General features: G+C 38.1%; 1 protein-coding gene across 5 annotated transcripts in view; it reads left to right on the top strand.

Annotated features, from left to right (window-relative positions):
• CSMD3 (CUB and Sushi multiple domains 3) overlaps positions 1-22,796 on the top strand; it is a 3,270,409-nt gene that overhangs the window by 445,498 nt on the left and 2,802,115 nt on the right. For all 5 annotated transcript variants that reach the window (XM_069621531.1, XM_069621530.1, XM_069621528.1 and 2 more), the window contains exon 3: positions 13,865-13,977. In XM_069621531.1, coding sequence (XP_069477632.1) covers positions 13,865-13,977 — 113 coding nt within the window. The remainder of the gene's footprint in view (positions 1-13,864; positions 13,978-22,796) is intronic.

Genomic DNA, 22,796 nt, shown 5'->3' with positions numbered 1-22,796 from the left:
AATTTTCTCTATAAAACATCTAATCCATGCCGTCTTGTTCAATGACAGTCAGAATATGAAAATTGAATAGGTGCTATACATCTAGGTGTTAACCTTCTTGTATGTTCTTAAAGTGCTTTCCTTAGGGTTTGGCCTTAGCTCATGTTGCACATATATGGGGCAATAAGCACGCCTCAAGCAAACAATTCATTTGTATACATGATGATGTACTTTAATGTTATTGATATTTTCTGATGATGTTTTTTTTTTTCTTCCTTACTTTAGTTTCTCTATATGTGGATATGATTTGTATGCATTTGGGTCTTCATATGTATTGTTTGTACTAACACAAGTATGTAGTAAATCTTGAATTATTAGCTTTTTTTAATTACATGTTTAACATTACTCAACACTCTGATAAGGTACATTATTTTACTATCCGAAATTACCAGATCAAAAATATTGTACGTCTATGGTGCATGCTGCAGCCATTGCCTCTGTTTATGTATAATTAGGTTCCTATATTAACAACACTCCAATATAATGTTTTGTTCAGATGAGTAGATTCTTTAATACATGAAATACTTCATGATAGGTCTCCCGATCACCCCTGACATCTCATTACCACCATTGTAAACACAACCCCTTGTGCAGACTTTTCATCAAAATTAATGTCATATGCAATGTCATCTGTGAAATCATCAATGACACCTGTGATGTCATTGTTGATGTCCTGGGTGTTAGACTTAGCAGTGCATGGTGGTGGAATGATTATGGTTGCTTATCTTACCACAACTGGCGAATTTCTGGTGCTTTTCAGTTTTTTTGTAACATTAACGTCCCTTGAACACATTTTTTCACTGAATTTCATAGCTTTTTATTAGTGCAACTTAACCATAACATCCCTTTAACAAAGTTTTTTCACTGAATTTCATAGGTTTTTATTAGTGCAATTTATCCATAACGTCCCTTTAAAAAATGTGCTTCTGTGAATTTCACAGATTTTTTGGAGTGACCATTTTTCATGATGATAAATCACTGTATATAAGTTATTAATAATTCCTCTTTTAACATACATAAAAGAACTGTAAACCTCTTTCAACAAACATACTTATGTCTGTTGTTATCAGCAGCAAATGCTAGGGATGCAAGTCATGGATGAATTGCCTAGGGCATGAGGCTTGCAGCCATGGCCAGTTTCCACAATCTATGGGGCATGGACTTCGGCCAATGCCGCATTCCCCAATAGGCAAATCAGAATAGACATTTGTCCTTGCCGAGGGCAAGGGCCCCTGCCCAGGCAGCAAAATTATATGACTATATTTTGTACTTACCTATTGACACTTTCATAAAAGTTAAACATAGGGCAGATTTGCAAAAGCATGTTTTCAGGTGCTAGCTGATAGTGATGCTAGGTGCACAAGTTTATTGCAATCCTGTTCAGCACTTTATGCTGCAGCCACAAGCAGAATTTGTTATATAAACCTAGGGCTTTGGCCATGCTGCATGCCCCAATAAGTAAATCAGAGTAGGCAGTCATATGTGCCGATTGCCAGGCCCACTGTTCATGCACCAAAATGATATCACTATTTTTTGTACTCACATTTGGACGCTTTGGAAACATGAAACACAAGGTCCTTGCTGATGCTCCTCACGCAGGCTTGTTGTAATCCAGTGCAGAACTTCAGGCTGCAGCGGCAAGCAGAATATTTTTTCACATTCAAACCTAGGACTTTGGCTGTGCTGCATGCCCCAATAAGCAAATCAGAGTACACATTTGTCCTTGCTCAGGGCCAGGTCTTTTGCCCAGGCACCAAAGTTATATCATATTTTTTGTACTTATATTTTGACACATTATACAAAATAAAACATAGGAGAGATTTTTGAAACCATGTTTTGAGGTCCTTGCTGATGCCCCCTGTGAATGTTTGTTGCAATTCTGTCCAGGATTTCGGGTTATAGCCTCAAGCAGAATATTTGTTCCCATTGAAACCTATCCCGATTTTGAAAAACTTGACCACATAGACGGTCCATGGTGGCCATGCCCACTTTAATCCCATTGCTGGTCCCTCATGGTTATGGCCAGTAGCCGGCCATTACCTGGACAATCTGGCCACTGCCCATGGCACAGGCTATACCTCAGTCACCAAAGATATATCACTATTTGTTTTACCTACATTATGACACTTTTCAAAAAATAAAACACAGACTCATTTGCAAAACCATGCTTACAATATCTTGCCAAAGCACTTTGCACGGCTTTGCTGCAATTCCCTCAATGTTTTAATTTTTGAAAAGTGTCAAAATGTATGTACAAAAAATAGTCATACATCTTAGCCCCCACTTGACAAAATCCATTCAGAGTATGCACAAATATTCAAGGTTTGATCTTTTTTATCTTTCACAAAACCTTTGTGCTCAACCACAACCTTCAAACAGAAAAAAAGATATAAACCATCTAAAAATGTTGACAGCCCCCTCTAATTGTGCCCCCTCTTGACAAAATCCAACCAAACTTTTCAAAAACATTTAAATATGGGCCTATAATCGTTTTGCAAATGTTTGTGCAGATTCATCAAATCGCACAACATTTATAAGCCTTTCAAATTTGTTGGGAGCCCCCTCTAATGTTGCTCCCTCATGGAAAACCAGCCCCGAACGTTGCAGAACCATTCAGAGTCGGGTCTAGAGTGATATTGCAGAATTTAATGCAGCTTCATTGAGTGGAGCCTAAGTTATAAGTCATCCAAAAACTGCTGTTCACCAAACCTGTAATGCAGAAATAGGCATGTATGTCTCTGAATATCTGAGATTTTTGCGAACATCATAGGGCTGTCCCAAAACATCCAGACTTTTCATGGACTTTGGAGATGAAAAAACACCTGGTTCTGGGCTTTTTATGGCCATATCCTATCCCATTTTCATCGCCCCTCAGCTCCCCAGAGATTGTTTAATTAGTTTGATAAGCGTAATGTAGTCTGCGATGTCCGAGGACAACGTTGGCTGCCTGCAAATCCAACATGGCGGCTGTTTCAAAATATCTGACGCAGCTCACGTTTTCCACCTCCAATCGGCAGGTGTGTCCGATGTCCGCAGACATCCTGATTGATCCAGAGAGGAGTCCAGGGACTAAATAAGGAAGTGAGTCACCGGACCAGACCCAGATATCACACATTTTCTGGGACCCATATTTTTGGGCATTTAAACAAAAAAATGGACAGAATGGATTTACACCAAATTTACAAAGCATACTTTTGGGACCAAGCTGTGGCTCCTGCCGCAAGTGTTGTGAAAATCCATCCAGCGGTTGGACTGCAGGCGTGAGCAACATCTTTTTTTCCATTGCGTCTATGAGGGGAATCACACATTTTGGGATCCCCCCATAACTTTGCTCCATCTGGACGAAACCTTACCAAACTTCACAGAATCAATTTGAGGAGGCCGTATACTTTTTTTTTTCAAAGTTTGGTGAGGATTAATTCAGACGGGGGCAAAGATATAAGCTACCAAAAAAGTGTTCTTCCCATGGGTTGAGCAACTTAACCATAACTACAGGGCCGCCACTGTCCTGAAATATATATCAATCACTACATAGGTATGCATAATCACATGCCTTTCACCAATTGTCCTACATGATATTTACAGTAGACACATTTTACTGAATGAAAACTGTACTTTATACTAGGCGGTGAACTCATTAGCCTTTAGGGAACATGTAAGAAGAAGGAGGTTTCTAATTAGAGCAGCTAACAAAGAAATCCTTAAGTGAACTGATGGAATGGAATCTTACAGTGTGAAATTGCCTGCAAATAAATTACCAGCAGTAAACTATCGATGCTGAAAAGAAAGAACTGCATATTTGTGCTGGTCTAGTGGAACTCCAAAGCGTGATCTGATGAAAATGGTTTAATGGCGGAAAAGGTCACCTGAATAATTAATCTGCTAATTTCTTACACTGAACAATTGCTTTTATTCCTGATGAAATGTAATAACTCGTTTGTATTTACTGTGAGAAATGTTCAAATCACATTTCATTTTCAGTTCCAATACGACTGGATATGTTTTTTAAAAAATTGATACACATGATTTGTTTTGATGAAAATCATTTTAATCAATAAAGTTCCTCTAGTATGGCCATTAGACAGCAACATTGTATAATGGGGTCATTTCACTTAGACGGTTTCTCCAAATGCAATCAGCGCCAGTCAGTTTCCAAAGGGTTGTATTTGATGGAAATGGTACTGTACTTCCTTTGTTAAATGCCCATCAATGCACTGAGAGTCTCACACATTTCTGTAGGTTTGAATTGCTATGCACTTTGGATGTTCATGTGTCTTGCCCTATTATGTGAGATATGTTGCTCTTTGCACTCCGACTTCAGAAAGAAAGCATTTCTCTCGGAAAGCAATGTCCCAGTTACAGCACTGTAGAATGGAGATGCTCCAGCTCCCTCCCTCCACTGTGTAAGTCAGGAACCAGGAAGCTATCACTACTACGTGGTTTCTGTTTGCCCTGGTGGAGCATGGGAGCTGGAGATTTGGAGTCCCTAGGGAAAGATGGATTCAGGTAGAAGGTAAGAGAAAAAGCCATCTTTTTAAAGGTGTGTGTGTGTGCATACGTGGGTGCTGGATGCTTATGACATATGTTTGTATGTATGTATGCTTACATACAAGGTTGTGTTATGTATTATGTAATGTGTGTGTTTATGTGAGTGTGTATGTTTAAATGAGTGAGTGTGTGTTAATTTTGTTTGTGGTGGACCGGCTGCCAAGAAATTGATTTTGGTGTGGGATGTGAGTGGCAGGGGGGAATTAACTCCTATCTCGCTACTCTAGCATTTTCCGTCTATGATCAATCAAACTTAATGTGTGCTATTGAGTGGCTAGACAGGCATTTTGTGGCAGCCAGTCTAGCTATTTCTTACAGTGAAATAACATAATTTACTGGGCATTTATAATAAAGCAGCATGATGAGTGTTCGAATCTCATTTTGGTTTAGCCATTTCTTACTGTTGCATGACATTTTTTAATGGGCATCCGGCCTTGTTAAAGCAAATATGATGTGTGGTTTTATGTGGCTAGATGGCCATGTTGGTGCAGCCAGTCTAGCCATTTGTTTCTGTAGCATTATATGTGTAATGTGCATGTGACCATGATAAAGAAACATGATATGTAATATTGTGTGGCTAGACTGGCATTTCCATGATGCCATCCTAGTCATTTCTTACGGTAGCATGACATAGTTAATGGCCATCTGTGATGAAGCAAGCATGATAGGTCGTAATTTGTATGGCTAGATGAAGCCAGTCTTGGTATTTCTTATAGTGGCATGGCATTTTTTTTTCCTGGCCATCTGTGGTAAAGTAAGCATGACAAGTTGTATTACGTGCCTAGACTGGCATGTTGTTCTTATTGGTGCATGGCCATTTTAATGGCGCAGCCAACTTACGTATGTTCTTATGTGGAGATACTATCATATATTGGCAGAGCTAGCCTGGGCATATTTTCTTATAGTATCATAATAGGCATTACATGCAAATAACACATGAGTATGTTCCTCTATTAGAAAACTGTCTGATATTGAAGCAGCCATCATGGACATGTATGCACACAACCAGATGGAAAATGCTTTTATACTGGCATATATTGTAGGGAAAGGCATCATTGAAATATGTTGGGAAATGCTTATGTTCAGTGTTGGTAAATAGCATCTATTAGGTTTTTGGATTGGAGCTACCCTACAAAATCAATTGTGAACTGTCTGGCTCCCCCCTCCCATCCCCAATTTTTCACAGACATGGTGCTGTACTGTGCACCATTTTAACCCATTGTTGAAAAGGTTTTCTCAGGTTAAAGGGAACCCATAGAACTCCAATTGGTTGGTTTGGGCTCCCTCACTATGCCCGGGCACTGTGAAATATGTGTGAGAAATATATGTATGCCCCCCCCCCACAATTGAAAATAGTTCCAGCTGCCACTGAGTGAGTGGATGGGTTGTGAATTGTTACAAGTGTGTGTATTCAAGGTAGGGGCCTAGGCAAGGGGTATTGGAGCATGGACATTTTATTACATTTTTTCCTGGCATTTTTGGGCAAAACCAACTTGATGAACTTGATGAATGTAATTACATGAAGGAGGGTTTGGGGTGGATGGGTTATAGCATAACAGGGTATATGGAATGGACGTTTTGATATGATGTGTCATGACTTCCCACGTCTGCTGAATTTCAAGGGTTCTCTTGAGTTAAATCTGCACAACTTAACTGCACCTTAAGTAAGGTTTTTTCAGTGAATACATAAATATCCTTAGTTAAAGAGACATTAAGGTGAACATGTAATATTGCAAAACTCATGAAAGACAATTCCGGCAAAGCTACCTTAACAACTTGCCCCAGTTGCACATCCTATGACCACAATGATGATATCAGAGATGACATCACTGATGGCATCACTGGGGACATCACTAACTACATCATTTATGACATCACTGATTTCATTATTTATGACATCTGACATAACATCACATATTATTATTAGTTATGTATGTGTTTAATTCCAAAATAACTTTACAAAATACACATTATATCCATGTAATCATCATATCCTCATCTTAATATCTCATGAAACTACTCATAAGAGCATCTTTATTAAACATCTTATAAAACACACTTCCCTTTAAAAACACATATATTCTAAGAAAACATAGCTTATAAGCCTGTAAAAGCAATACAACCTATCTGACAGCTTGTCTAAAACATTCAATAAACACTGGGTCTGAGGCGTCCTTTCACCCCTATTGGGTATATTTTACTATGTTTAACTGTCATGCGCCTACTTCTAAGTGTAGGCACTTTTTAATTATGTCCCACTGTCAGTGCTTGGCTATATGGAAATTCTGATTCTCTGTGTTCAAACAATAATTCCAAAAAGTGTCATAGGAGTGGACGAAGTTGCCCTACATTGTCATATATTCAACACCAAGTCAGCACATTCCGTCAGAAGGTGTTTGGCGGTCTCCACTTTTCTAGGATTCTTACCGATCTACAACATTTATCTTTAAACCGTTACTCAATTGGGCACCAATACGTACCAGGCAAGACAGTCATATATAAATTATACATCAGAGGTGTGAGCGCGCAGCCCTGCTTGACCCCCTTACAGATCTTTATTGGGGCAGTAACAACCCTGTCTGTGGTCAAACGGACCCGTACCTGTGTGTTCCGATGTAAACCTTTCAATACGATAACACTCCACACAGGAAAGCCCCATTTCAATAGCTGGGCTCCCTTGGCGTTGCACAACATTTGCATCATTACACTTTGTTGTGATACATTACGGTGCTATGCACATGGCTTCTCATCAACACATCATGCATTTAGTTCACCCCCAGTATAATGGGGTAACTCCCCTTGTTACCCTCATTTACCAACAAGATGTCATCTATATAGTTATATATTGACTTTCCTTGTGTACTGGGAGGTGTGTAGACGTTAATAACCAACAACCTCCAGCCTACTGCACTATCATCTTGGCGTACCTCCATGGTGATAACATTGTCCTCGGTAGGCACACCACCATTCTGACGGGAAAGCATCTTCTGGGTAACACCAATCACCAGCCAGGGTCTGCCTCCTTCACCTTTCTTGGCCCTAACTTGGTAAATATGGTACCCTTCCACATTCAGTGGGGGGTCTAGTCATGTCTCCTGCATCCTAAACATTTCAAATTCCATCAGGAACAACATTGAACCTTCTGCCTGGAGCAAGTCGATGTAGAAAATGACACCGTAAACAGACTTGCCGGCTCATAGTTAGCTCACAGTTAGCAGGCTCCAACAGACTGCAGACCTTGTTAGGAAAGACTCTCCGATACAAGCTGGTAATCCTCCAAAAACCCAGAACGCACTCTGCCATCATATACAGCATCATATCTGATTTGATTACATTACAATGTATATATTTATATTTTCAAAGCACATTTTATTCTCCTGTAATTTCATTAAATTTAGTGTATGGTCTACAATTTGAAGTGCTCACACATATGAGTACAGCAAACATAGTATAGTGTGTAAAGATTAATTTCCTTTTGCATGTCATCTGTTAGAGGGGAATAAAAAAAAATCATCATTAATTTAGAAAAAAAATAACTGAAAGTAATAAAACTCCAATTACATGTCTAAAAGTAAATTGTCAATTGACAATCATACTTTTGTATATATGCAATTATGTAGTATTAATATTTTTTCGATTACCCATGTTTAGAATTCTAAAAATATATGACAATACAGAAGTGCATGTACTTTGATGTACATGTGCTTTTATAACACTTCACATTTAGTGAACACAATGTTGATAAACTATTTTTATAATGAGCACACTTGAAAATGTAAATCTGTACATTTATAATTTTTCTAATATTTAGGATTTAACATGTTTCTATTACTCTGTATTCCCATTATACTCCTGTATTTAATTTCTTGCTATTTAATGGAATTAAATATATTTCTAAAATATTACATATTTATATTTTCAATGTCATCTTTTAATAAATACTACAAATGAATACTCCACAAGTACTCATATTACATACGTACACATCTATTGTGTTATGTCATATTCATATAGATATTAAGTATACTGAAATAACATATGTACCAAGAGAGTGATCCCCAAATATTATAACAAAGAAAGAAAGTGAGCTCATGTCTGATGTCTTGAGTGATGTAATCAAGGAAGTTGTATATGATGTAGTTAGATATGTCACCAGTGATATCATCAGTGATGTAATCTCTGATGTAATCATTGTGGTCATCTGCTGCATAGCAGAGGGGGTGTAGTTAAGGTGGCTTTACCTAAACTTGCTCCCAAATTTCAAGGGTTTTGCTTCAAAACCTTTTCACATTAACTATGGTTTTTTCAGTGAATTTGAAATGTTTTGTTGCAATGTATTGTTCATCTTAACTTAAATAAAAATAAAAACATAGTGAATATAATACATGCATACATTTCAAATCCAGACACAATTTTGTGACAGCAATATAGACCTGACCTTTGCATTTTTGTGTGGGGAGGCAAAGTTGTAGGGGGTTGGGTGTAGGTGAAGAACATATTTGGGGGTTAACTTTGGCATTGGTTGACAAATCTTGGCAAAAACAACATAGAACTGACTGATTTTAAAATGCTTGGTGTGTTTTTGTCAAGGGGGCAAAGTTGTAGGGGTCGGTCCGTGTGAATGAAGAGTAGTTTCTATTTGTGGTGGTGTTTGGTGCTGATTGTGGAATGTGCACAAATCCTTGCAAAAACAATATAGACCTCACTTTGAATATTTTCCCAAAGTATGGTATGGTTACATCAAGGGTGGCAAAAGTTTTAGAGATTCCAAAACCGATCAAAATTTAGATCGATTTGAATGGGGACAACATTTTGCTTGCGACTATTGCCAGAACCGCAGGATGGATTGTCACCAAACTTGCATGAAGATCTTTTGTCAGGTCTCAAAAGTGTGCTTTTTGCTCATTTGGTGTTAATCCGTCCAGTGTTTTATTTAATCAAAAGTGGTAAAAATACAGATATTTAACTCTGGGATTGAACAAGTTATAAATAGTATCTCATCATAGCAAATGCCTAAACTATACAGAGTAACTCTGCGGTGTAAGAATACCATGCTTGTAAATGGCCTGTATTGTTAAAAGCAAACTCCAACAATACGTTGCACCTGAATCCACCCCTAAATGCAGAAACACACTTTTTAAACATTGCATCTCTCTTTCATACACAAGTCATCTGCTGTACCAAAGATGTCACTTATGATGCCATAAGTGATGCCATATGTGATGGGCGACACAAAGGGGGCAATATATTTAAGATGGAGTACCTGTTGATTGCAGGGGATAAGTGGTATTAAAACAGCAGATAATGTCACATATTTTTATTTTACATAAACTGAAGTTCTACAAATTAATGCTGTACACGTCATTTTATCAGTGTATTGTTCCATGTCATGTTGCTATCGTTAGGTGTAATGAAACAAAATGTGCATCAAAAGATGTGAAAAAACATATTCTAACTTGTATAATCAATAATGACATATATGATGTCATTATTGATCTCATCAGTGATGTCATGTATGATGTCATTAATGATGTCATCCATGATATGCCATCCATGATATGATATAAGATTTAATTAGTGATGTCACCAGTGCTGTCATTTGTGATGTCATCATTGTTGTCATAAACTGTGCAACAGGGGGCGCATATTTGAAGTGGACTTGATTGAAATGCAAATGCAAACCCATTGTCACCTACCCAGTAGATGTAAGCACTGCAGATGTTAAACCCTTTCTTTTCTAACTCCTTATTCCCTCGATAATTTCACAGTAATCATTTCCAATAACAGAAATTCCTGCAGCAGAGTGACAGTTCACCTATTCCCTTGATAATGGGAAAAATTGCTCAGAATTAAAAAAGTTATCTATGTCTTTACATGCACTCAACATGTGTCCCCTTCCTTTTTCCAGGTCCCCTCACTCCACTCAATTGTTTTTTTCCCTCCCTAACCCTCTACCTTTACCCTCTATCATTCATCGATTTGTGTGACACACATTTCTTTCTGAGCACATCTTGCTTTGTTGGTGCAGTAATATTGTGAGAGTCCTGTGGTCTTCCACTGATAAACCGTCCATTTTGTACCCACAAGTGGCTCTCCAACCCACCCCACCAAATCCCCAACTTCACATGATGTCTTCTTCCCCACACCCAACCGCTAGCTTTATGTGCTTGCCATTGCTATTTTTATTGGAATTGATATAGCGCCTACGGCCAGGCCATCTAAGCGCCATCTAAGCGATGTCTTTCAAAACAATCAGTGTTCATTTCTATAAATCCTCTCAGCCTCTCCGATGCTAAGCACCAAGGCTGATATATACATAAACGTTATAAGGAACAGGGGGCACCCCTATGTCTCTCTCAAATATGTTAAGAACTGCTGGATAAATTTAATCCAAACAAGTCAAAGAAATTAAGTTAAAGCTTAGTGCCATATCTGCTAAGCAATTTTGCATGCTACGACTGCTCAATAACTGAGGAAAAATAAAAAGGAGTAGACTTAAAATTGGATTTGTATGTTGGGGCCGGGGGCCTTGCCAGATTTTTGGTTTGGAAAATGTCATCTAAGTTCTCCAGCAAGTTCAAAGGTATTAGTCTTTCTGCCACAAAGCACCAAAGGTGATACAAAGGTTTTAAGGAGCAGGGGGCATCACCTTCTCTGGCAAATATTATAAAAACTCCTTGTTAGGTTTACCCCAAGCCAGTCATGGAAATGAAGTCAATCATTTGTGTCCAAGTTGTTTCTTAGTTGATCCAAATCTGCCCAGCAGTCTTCTCACTGTGCTTTTCAAATAGTGCACCTTTTCTCTATTGCAAAATTAATTGGATGAAAATTGTGGTGTTTCGTTTTCTTAATAACTTTTCATTTTATAACATATTTTCCCCAAGTATTGCATTACGGAGGGTGTGGGAGGTGGGGTGGTATGATGACAACTTTCTGTTTGGAAAATATCATCCAAATCCATCCAGTAAGTCAAATGTTATTAGCAACAGAATTTTAGGAACAACTGGCTGCTTTGTGATTTCTGGAAAGCCTTTTAGCCTCTCTGCTTCTAAGCACCATGGGGGATATATCATTCCCTTCCCTGTCAAATATTTTCAATACTACTGGACGACATAACCCCAGGCCCCTCCCAGAAATCAAGTCAACTTTTCATGCCCAAGTTGTTTCCTATTTTGTCAAATTCCATCCAGCGGTATTTGCCTTGAACTGCCCAGAAATGTTGACTTTTTCTCTATGGCAAAATGTATGGGAGTACTCTGAAAAAACAGTGTTTTTTTTTGTTTGCTTTCTAAATAACTTTTTTTCATTCTTTAACTAATCTTTCCCAGAATTTCCATTCTGAGGTTGGAGGTGCAGGGGTGGGGGCAAGTCAAAAGTTATTATTTATTTATTTTATTTTCTGTGCATTTGTAAGGCACTTATACAACAAGTAAATTCTGTTTCAAAGCACCCACAGGACAACAGTGAGGGAACATGGCAATGAAAACAAATATAACAATGAAAGATTGAGACGGACTTACTAGGCCTTGTGAGCATACAGAATGTGAAAGTGCAGAGAAAGAGAGGGATGAAGGAGTGGTGGGGAAGGAGGGTAAGTTCTAGGTGTATCAAGTGGTAGGGAGTGTGCATCCATACGTGCATAGGTCTAGTGGTCAGCTGCCAATGAATATGTAAGTGCGGGCCAGTGGTGACACAGGCCAGTGGGCACCAAGGAGAAAAGCTGGGGGGGGAGGCTGAGGGTGAAGGCGATTTGGTGTGGGAGGCCAGGGCACTGGAGAACACATAAAGGTCCTGGTCACCAATCTCAGCAACTGTGGGATTTAGTAGAAACTGGAGGAGGGGAAGGAGGAGGTGAAAAGGGAAGTCTTGAAGAGTCTCGAGGAGATTCTGGAATTTAAGGAGATCTGGGTCAAGACAGAGAGGAATGGGAAGGCTGTTCCATAGCGGCAGCTGAGGAATTAGATCAGCCAACAGCTTGCTGCTTAGTGAAGCGCTTAACACACAGAGAGTTGGTGCCGGAGGAATGTAAATATCTGGAGGGAGAGTATTTATTGCAGGCAAATTGCAGCTTGGTTCTTGCCACAAACAGCCTTGTGGATGATGCAGAGGGATTTGAATGGCATCCTTGCAGCAACCGGGAGCCAGTGGAGAGTTTTTAAGGCTGGAGAGAAGTAGTCCCTGGGCTTTTGGTGAAGGATAGGTTTTGCAGTCCTATTCTGGATCAGCTGGAGAGGGTCAAAGAGAAGGAGAGAGTAACTTGAGTAAAAGGCTATTGCAGTGGTCTTGCCTAGAGCGAGCCAAGACATTTATCTTCCAAGGGAAGTGAGGAAAGTAAGAATTCCTTTGAGGAGGTGTAGTTGATATTGGCAATTCAATTTCCGGGTGTCCTATGGAATTTGATACTAACCTTAACTATAGTGATATACAGAGTTTTCCTTTCATTTCCCAGACTTTTGATGAATCTCTTTTCCTTTCTCGGGAAAACCCTCATCAAGCCCCTTTATTTCCCCTTATTTCCAACTATCCAGTCCCCTTTGCCACTTCAAGTTCACCAATGCAGTCTTCCTTACTCATCAACACTAACACACACTATTCCTTTGTGCACTATCTCTCCCATTTCCTTTCACCCCTCTTTTCCCAAGGCTCCCCTTTGCTTCAATCATTCACCACTTCCCTCATGTTGCTCTTTCTCACTATATGCGTTGAGCACATTCTTGACCCCATTGTATGACATGGGTCCTGACATTTAAAATATCAAGAACATGATTTTTGTAGGTCCTATTTCTTTAGGAACCTTCCACCTTAGAAATGGCGTCCTTGTTTTTCTTTAAACCATAATTGCATGCAAGAGGTGATTGTTCTTCTGTTTTTCATAACAGCAATAAACCATTCCTAGGGTAATTGATCTACATTACGAAAAGCAATGCATATGTATCATAAACATGGAATACAATTGACTATAACAATACTGTGATCATTTCTGAATATGCAGGCTGTGAAAAGCTCTTCTTCAAATCACCAATGTTCTATTGAAGAGACATCTTGTTTCATAATTACCATGTGTAATGCCCTGCACACTATATGACTGATTCCTCTAGACGGCTAGACAGGCTGAGTGCTTCAAGCACAATTCTTAATGTAAAATAATACAACATGTAATAACTACATATTGTTTGTAACTTGTCAAGGGTTGTTGTGATCAGCTGCTCATTTGTAGTGTTATGGTGTGCTCCTTTGGAGTTATTAACTAACACATCTTTTTATGTTTATATTTTAGATTGACAGGATTTCACATTCCTGCACCAGTAACCAGTACAGGATCGATTTTTTCCTTGCGTTTGACGAGTGACTTTGCAGTTAGCGCTCACGGTTTTAAAGTATATTATGAAGGTAAGACCACGACATGTGGGTGTCCCACAGCTGCAAAATTCACAACATATTTGTAAAATAACTATATGAAATGTGAACATTTGCTAGTGTTAAACAGTGTATAAATATGTACTGTACATTTTGTAGAATTGTGTGTATTCCTAACTATTGTTAAAAATGGTTTGCTGTTCAATTCACTAGCACTTTATCAAATGTGTGTTTGATGAGCGTTTTGGCAGCATACTGAATAATGTCAAAAGAGAATATAGAATTGAACAGAACAGAGAATTACTAAGATTAATAATGTTCAAAATAGTTTGATAACCGCTTCGTTCAAGGTTATACAAATATTAGATTTTTCAATCCTACTTTGCTTAGATGAGGTCACATACTTGTCGCAATATTGCAATATTGTTACCAACATTTCAAGATTGATCAATTATAGAGCACAAACTATCCAGACACACACCACTGGCACCATCAAATTCATAAGATTACTAAGGTGAATGGCATTCCAACCGGATTTAAAGGTGACAAAACATGAGGCATACTTTCAACTGAGGATGCTATATAGGACAAATTAATTATTATCACAATAATCCTAATTTTAGCGTTACTTTGGTTCTAGAGTTTAGGAAGTTAAAGGCTGATTCTCGACTAGTGTTACAGATAACTAAAAGTTCTCAACAAGGGGTGCTCCTCAGATGGTTCTTAAATGAGAGGAGGCACAAGTAACAGGTAGTCGGCCCGAAGGTAGTCACCCGCAGCCACAGACTCTCCTGTAATCTCAATTGTCCAGGTAGCTGACAAAACAGTGTACAAGATATCTACTTTTACAATGTTGTAATGGCGAAAAAGTTGTCGGCTCAATGGTTGTTACCCACAGGTTGTAGTTGAAAGGGGGGTAGCAAGTAGTTGGTTCAAAGGAATTTATCTGCAGCCGCTGACTCTCTATACTTACAATTTAGCAGGTAGATGACAGAACTGTGCACAAAATATTTGCTTTTGCAATGATGTGACATGTTAAAAAGTAGTTGGCTCAAAGGTTGTTACCCGCAGCCACTGAACCATGCACATACATTTCTGATAAATCACCAATGTGATGTACACAATCTGTTTCAGTAATAGAATTCCGACAGGATTTAAAGGTGACAAGACATGATACACTTTCAATTGAGGATGCTACTTTGGTTGACAAATTAATTTATCACATTGATAGAAACAAGTCATGAAGCATTTATTTATTTTAAATCACATCTTAATTATGTTATATTCAGTTGGTATGCAACTGTCACATATCAGTGGGCAATGTGGACATTTGAATTCGATGTTTGTATATAATTGTTGCAAGTTTTTATGATCTGTTGTCTAATGTCTTGATCATGTGTTTGTATTAATGTGATGTTAGATGTATGTATATGCATAGGCACGCTGCTGTTGGGATGTTATGCCCCTCAGTGATTTGATGAATTAATAAGCAATATTATGTTTGGAATTCAAGTGCTTTCCCTTCGCTGCATATAATGCAATTAATGTGTTCATGTTGAAAAATGGATGTTGCTATAATGTTGAAATGAACCTTATACAAATTACTCAGACATTTTCGGTTTGTACTCCATATTATTGATGTGGGGGAAATGTAATTCCGTGTTTGCCTTTATTGTAAGTGGAAATATTAATGTAGCTGTATGTTTACATTATTTTTGATATTTCATTTTAATGGAGATGCTGGGCTTTACCAATGTTCTTCTGGTCCTAATCATTAAACTGGCAAGCATGTATGCTTAGTTCCACATCTAAATGTAGAACTGAATGATCTTGGTGCCTTTTTCATATGTGTGTTGTATGCAATGCATTTAGATCTACCTCGTCCCCTGACAATAGAAAATATATTCTCAATATAAGTAATAGACTACATTCACTTGCTTCAGCAGAGTTTCATTCAAAGTGATATTCTCTGTCTGTTAGATCAGACTTTTCTCTATCACCCAATGAACTACTATAGTAGATTTTAAAAAACAAATGCATTCTAATGATAGATGATATGGGCCCTTTGGTGAAGTATTAGATCAAATCAACTACACATCAAAATAACAACTGGTTCACTTCAGATATATTGAATCTTGAAAGGGAAGGATGACATTTAAAACACAGCTAGAATAACTCCCATTTTGTATTAGATATTGCAATTTACAGCGCTCATTTATTGACCTATAAATGTAATTCTGCAGGCTAAAACATACTAATTCTCCAGTATATTTAGAGATGCTCAGTCTAATACAAAAGCACGGTTTACTATAATGAAACTAAAGAACATATGTTTTTATTGATAGTGTTTTATAAAGGGCCACACACAGAAAAGTCACTTCATAACACCTTGGAACAAAGGTGGAGGGAGTATGGACGCTCATTGTAATGGAATGCAGATAGATTTTTATCATTTAATTGCTAAGCGATTATAGTAGGAGCAAGGGGTTGGGTAAAAGTCTTAAGTGTTACAACAAGTCAAAAATATAAGCAAGTAATTTCCCATAATATAAGTGCACATAAGTCCTAAGTGTCTGTTAGGAGAGCAAAGCAGAGCAAATCAAGATTAAAGTGGCTGAATTAAATAACAAAAAACATCCTGTCAAATGCCATGACACTGTAGCAGATTAAGAGTCCAACAAGAAAGATGTCCTGAAAAGGAATGTTTCCCGGGCTATAGATGGTTCTCCAGAGACGTGATGGTGATAGAGAAATAATTCTAAAGGGAGGGACATGAAATATGTTATGACACAATCAGTGTCAGCAAAGAGCCTGCAGATTGTAAGGCTCTGGGTGGCCAATACCAAAAGACCCTGTGAATGACACAGATATGTTTGTTATCAAAAGGCCAATTTAAAGAAAATAAATAATTTGGGTGGTATAATGACAGGAAGGTCAGGGGAAAATCTAGCAGCCTTGTTTTGAATAATCTTAAACGGCTGGGTCAGAATGTCATGGAAGCCAAGCAGGAGGGTGTTACAGTAGTTGTATAAGTGCCTTAAGACATGACAAGAATATTGAAAAGGTGACTAGTTTCTGGGTCAGGAGGGGAAGGATGCTTATCAGGACATAATGCTGGTAGTGTGTCTTCTTAGAGATGTCCAGAATGTGTGGAATAAGGGTACAAACATTATTTAAAACAACACCAGGAAATGTTACTGAAGCCAACATGTAAGATGTTACTTTGAGAAACCAGAGCCACCTGAAAAGTAAGGGTTAATGGCATATTATTTCCAAAGTAAATAATCTTCATCTTTTAAGTTTAAGGGAGAGGTGGTCCCCATCATGCAATCCTAGGTCAAAAGAAGGCAATTTAGAATGTGTAGAAGGACATTGGGGATCCTTGTAATCTGAAGACTATTTGTCTTGTTTGCATATGTCTGAAAGGTGGCCAAATAGGACATGGTAAAGGGTTTGACTTAAAGATTAAAGAGCATGATGGAAGAATTAAACCATTTCAGGCTCAACTGAGGAGAGTGGTAGAAACAGAAAGTACATAGCCTGATTTTAATCTGAGTTTCTCTGTTTGAGAGGACATAAGCGATGAGCATCAGAGGGAAACATACAGCTTTTGAAGATTTGCATGACTGATTGCATCAACTGTGGCCAAATTATCCTATAGTAGAAGAATTGAAAGTGTGTCACTCTGGATGGCCGGAATTCCGATCACCAGTCATTGTAACATTCAGTGTAATCTATGAGTTGCTGATTGGCCACATTTATAATGATCATATCCAGGAAAGAAGTATTAACTATGGGGCTGTAGTGCATGGAAATTCTAGGGTCAACACTAGTTGAATAAGGATAAAACATCACAATGTTCTCTTTAATAGATGTATCGTGACAGCGACAAGCCTTCTCTGTAAATACTTTATATTTCTGACAAGAAAATGTACCCTGAAGCTGAAATAGACTTGAAGAATAGGCAGGTTGCAACAGTCTCAGAGTTAGGGGTCAATGGAGCAGAGCATCTATTCAAGCTATACATATCCTAATTTGTAGATTCAATATTATCCAAGAAAAAGATGAAAGAGTCTTAAAGAGCCTGGGGAGATGCCAAGGAAGGCATAATTTAGATGGAAAGTTCAGTAGTTCTCATTAGATTGATTCAAATGTGTGTGAATACTCTGCAATTTGATTAGGAAGGATTGCCGTCTTCTGAAAGCATTGGAACTGAAGTGGGCACTTCTGGGACAGCCAGTGATAATCTTGAATCCTTGTTTGTGACTGGAATCAGCAGTCTCCAGATAGGGGTCACAATGGCTTTGAACATTTTGAGGTTGTATTCGAAAATAATGTCAATTTTGGGTTGGAAACCTAGGACCATCTACATTTTTGTTGAACCCATTTTGGGCAATTGTTCTTAATCATCACTCCTCGACTGTGTCAGAAGATTTAGCAGCACCATGTTTCATTACAGAAAATCCAGGTTCTCGGCCATCGTGGCCCTTCACTTTATAACTCCTAGAAGGAGAATTTCTAGATCAATTCTCTTGTTATTTGAAAAAGCACAATCCCCTACCTAATTATCAATGGAGATTCCATCCATATAAGAGAACAGAAACACTGGCCCTATTGATGGACAGAAGCTGCTAGTTGGGAGGAATCCAGGTATTCCAGCTACTTTTATACTGTTAGATTTGTTTGCAGCATTTGATACCATGGACCATGGCATTTTAACCAATTACATGTAGTACTGTAATGTGATCAAGGGGCCTGAGCTTTATTGGAGTGGTTCTTTGCTGATGGAGTGAAATCAGATAGTACTGCTTCGAAATGTCTTCTGACTGAGCTGCTGGAGGTCGACCTCTCTCACCTCTTGTTTGTAATGTCATTAGGTATCTGCTAGCTCAGATAGTGAAGATTGTTTGTATTTGGTGTTACCTAAATTGTAATGATACCCAGAACCAGAATTCCCGCAGTGGATCTGTTGATGCTTTGATAGTGTTTGATTGCCTGGGAACATTGCAGGATTGGATGTAGTACAGCTGCCTATGCCAGAATGGTGATATCATGAATGTCCTACTCCTGGGATTGTGCCAAGGACATGCCTCTTATCTAGTTGCATCTACATCTCTGCACACCCCATCCCTCAGTCATGAATTTAGGATCACTGTTGACAGCCAGTTGTCATTCTCTACTCAATTAATGTGGTAAATGTGGTAATACAATCTGATGCAATCTTTTTATGGTAACTGTGCTTGGTGAGAATTTTGATCAGTTACTTTGCAAACAGATGCAATGTGAAGGATCCAATACTGCATGCCGTAAGATTTAGCCATTGATAAAAAGACATCTGCAATAAATCAGTCTGTTCATGCCACCTACGTGGTGAAGAAATATGTACATGTCTGTTAAGTCCAACATGCTCTGGACTGTCATAATATCGAAGATCAGATCCAAGCCGGGTCCATGGTCCAAGTTTGGAAAATTGTAGGTGGATGTCCCTGATTATCAGTCACATTGGTTTCATCCATATTGTGATTAACCTCAGAAGAAGTTAGCACATCAAGAGAGTTTATTTTCTCATAAAACAATGATTATTTTCAAACGTATACCTCATGTATATGTGTGCATATAGCCCCACAAATTAAAATCAACTAAAATGAGTACATGGGAGTGGGGCTCCTAGTCCTAAATTGAGAACAAGTGATCAAAGGTATCTAAAATGAAGGGGCTGGTATGGGGAAGCTAACAAATGATACACATTACCACTAAATAAATATTACTGGTAAGATTCAAAGGCAAGAATGTTCTGCTGAATTTGCTATTTGAGCATGGTTCAGATAATCATAGTATGTACATTATCTTCAAGGATCACTGTAACCCCTTCACCTGTGCCCTTATATCTATTGACCCGAGTAATCGAATATATCCAAATTACAATTGATAATGCAATGTGCCATCACTGTAGCATTTGAAATGGCGGATCAACATTTATGCAAATGTGCAATTTATTTGAAACTGCATCACATTTTTCAAACTTTTTCAGTGAAGTAGAGATAGATGGTAATGTTTGTTCCATGATATCTTCCAGATGTTCCGTTCTTTTGATTTCACTTTCACATACGGAACTGCCTAATACATTTTTGCAACTCTTTATTAGGAACAGCCGAAGATGTATGAATCAGCACACACAGTAGGGTACTCCCAGAGTAGGAAGAAAAGAGAAAATATATGTACTGGATGGAATCATTATCTTACAGAACATTTTAGCTTATACAGGTATTTTTAAATCTCAATATCAATGTGGCTGGGGCAACTGCTGATCTTTAAATAGTTAATTGATATATGCGTCAGAAATACTCCATGTAAGAAAAAGAAAAATTGAATGCTTTAAACTACTGTGCTATAGTAGTATAAAATATCACCCAAACAGTTGCAATGACTTAGTGAACTTCTTCCAGCCCGTTCTAGCCATTTAACTACCTTTGATGAATAAAGTATCTTCTCTTTTACCGTTTCATAAACATATAATGGGATTGCAATCAGTACATACAGGAGGGGGTTTATGAAATTTAAATTTGTATATCAAGTTCTAATGTTGCCTAAGGCATGCACCCAGGAATTGAATTGTAGATGTAATGGGGTAGCAACATGTCTGTGTGTTGATTCACACCACAGGTTTCTCATTTCCTTAAAGAATTTTAAACACCCAAAGATTTTGTCAGAGGTTTTAAGAACATGTATACAGGTCTTTGCCAATAGGTTGACTCTGTTACATGATAAACCGATAAACCTTATTCAAAATCACCACACATTGGTTAGTTAATTTGGAGCTATTCAGCAACACATTCTGAAGACCATTGATCGGGTTTATAACAAAGTGTTTTCTTCCCATATTGCACTTTTCTAGTTATATCCTGTTTAATGCTGGTTGATTTGTTATACCTGGTTTGGCAGAGGAGCCAGTACATCTGTGTGTCATGTGCCTTTTCTTGCTAGTAAATATTCCCTGGAGGACCCCTTTTTAGAAACAGTTTTGATGGATGTGGCAATGTTTCTTATATGATTATATAAGTGTGCACGCGATCTTTCATCTGTTGCATGCATATTAAACCAAGTACACATTTGATTTAACTTGTAATCAGTATTGTGTCTCGTGAATTTACAAATCTTTGACATTTTACAGTTCTTCACAATGTATGAATGTGATATCATTCAATTGTGCACACACAATGTCGATTTCTGTTTGGTATATGTCATTCAACATATACACTATATTACTCTATTTCAATCTCAAGGAATCCCTACATCTAAACCTTGTTTACCTTCAGAATAGTCTGCATCATCACATATAAAGGTCATTCATTTTTTTCAAATGTATCCTCTGCCTGATAATGTATCACTAATTACATTTTATCATCACTGTTTCCATGCATATTCTGAAGCATCTAGGCATAAACTTGAGAGTTGAAATGTGTTAACAAATGTGTATTGTAATTTCTTTCAGTTGAAAGGTTCCTACACTCCCCACAGTACATGACACTGGGTGATTTGCTCCATACTGTTCCCTCCCATGGTTGCTTGCAGACCCCTTGCTGGCAAATTGCCCACCTTTCCCCTCCCATGTTGTTAGCTCCCCATCCCTGTGTACCTCAGATTTCCTCTTTGTTTCCTCCACCCTATGATTTCTAAAGTGCTCCATTGGTTCTCAAAGCTAGGACAGTGCTCAATAAATTCCTGAAAAAAAGAAAAAAATAAATAAATAAATAATAATAATAATAATAATAATAATAATAATAATAATAATATAAAAGGTCTATGTCATGATGCCAAACTATATCTGTCCATAATCGGAGCCTGTCTTTTTATAGTTAGTGCAATACCTAACAATTCTGAAAAAGTACCACTGAGGATGTTTACAACCAGATATAGGAGGAGGCTTTGTGGTGGTGCTGTAGGAGCAGCAAATCAGGCATTGGGAGTCAAGATGCCTGGCGCGTGGCCTGGGCTCAGTGCGAGGCAGCAACGCTTACCTTGTTATCATTGTATCTGGTGATGCTGCACGCGTCCATTTAGAGTCAGTGCTTGTTGCAACATCAAAGCAGTGTTGTTTGAGCTAAATATTACAACTTGTGATTATTCTGGGCAAATGAAAACAGAGAACAACACGAAGAGTTGGTCAATATTAAGAGATGGATGGTTGAGGAGATTGATGGTGGAGGATGGCGATCTGAAAGAGCATGAGCCATGCATTTTATCTTCAGTCCATGGAGTCAGTGGACTTGCGTTACTTAATAAGAACATGATACGACTTTTTTATGCTATAAATCGAAACAGACCTATGTCATTAGTCGGTCATTGTATCCTCCTGTCCCCATCACTGCCCTGACTTCTCCTTTTAAAGAGTGCGACCTTCAGGCAAAACTTATTTGCATCGTTTTCATAATTTTCAATGTGGTCTGCAACACCAAAGATTGGCATTTTTTGTTTTTTAAACCAATGCAAATGTATGAAAATACTTGTTAAATATTGTAGGTCTACTTTACTCATTTACTTAACATGTGATGCATTTCCTTTCTGATGCTCTGGGTGTCTGTTAGAGCCATTCGGTGCCTTATTTCTTTAATCTACAGAAACTATTTCCATCCATGAATATTTCTTTAAAGAGAAATACATCAGTCACATTTGGCTGCTATGAATGCTGGAAGTCCTTATTATAAGCCATGGGAGTACACTTCAAAAGTGTATATTTAGTAAGCCTTTTCTATGGAAATGTGTACATAATTGGTTTTCTTTTCTTTGACACTGTCAGTGCTTTGCAGTAATTGCTTTCCTCTCCTCTTACATTGTCATTTAGAGGAGGAATG

The sequence above is a fragment of the Ambystoma mexicanum genome, chromosome 5q (genome assembly GCF_040938575.1).
Source record: "Ambystoma mexicanum isolate Mex_15411 chromosome 5q, UKY_AmexF1_1, whole genome shotgun sequence".
Taxonomy (NCBI): Eukaryota; Metazoa; Chordata; class Amphibia; order Caudata; family Ambystomatidae; genus Ambystoma; species Ambystoma mexicanum.
Note: the sequence above shows the minus strand (reverse complement) of the source record. Positions and strands in the feature narration are given on the sequence as shown.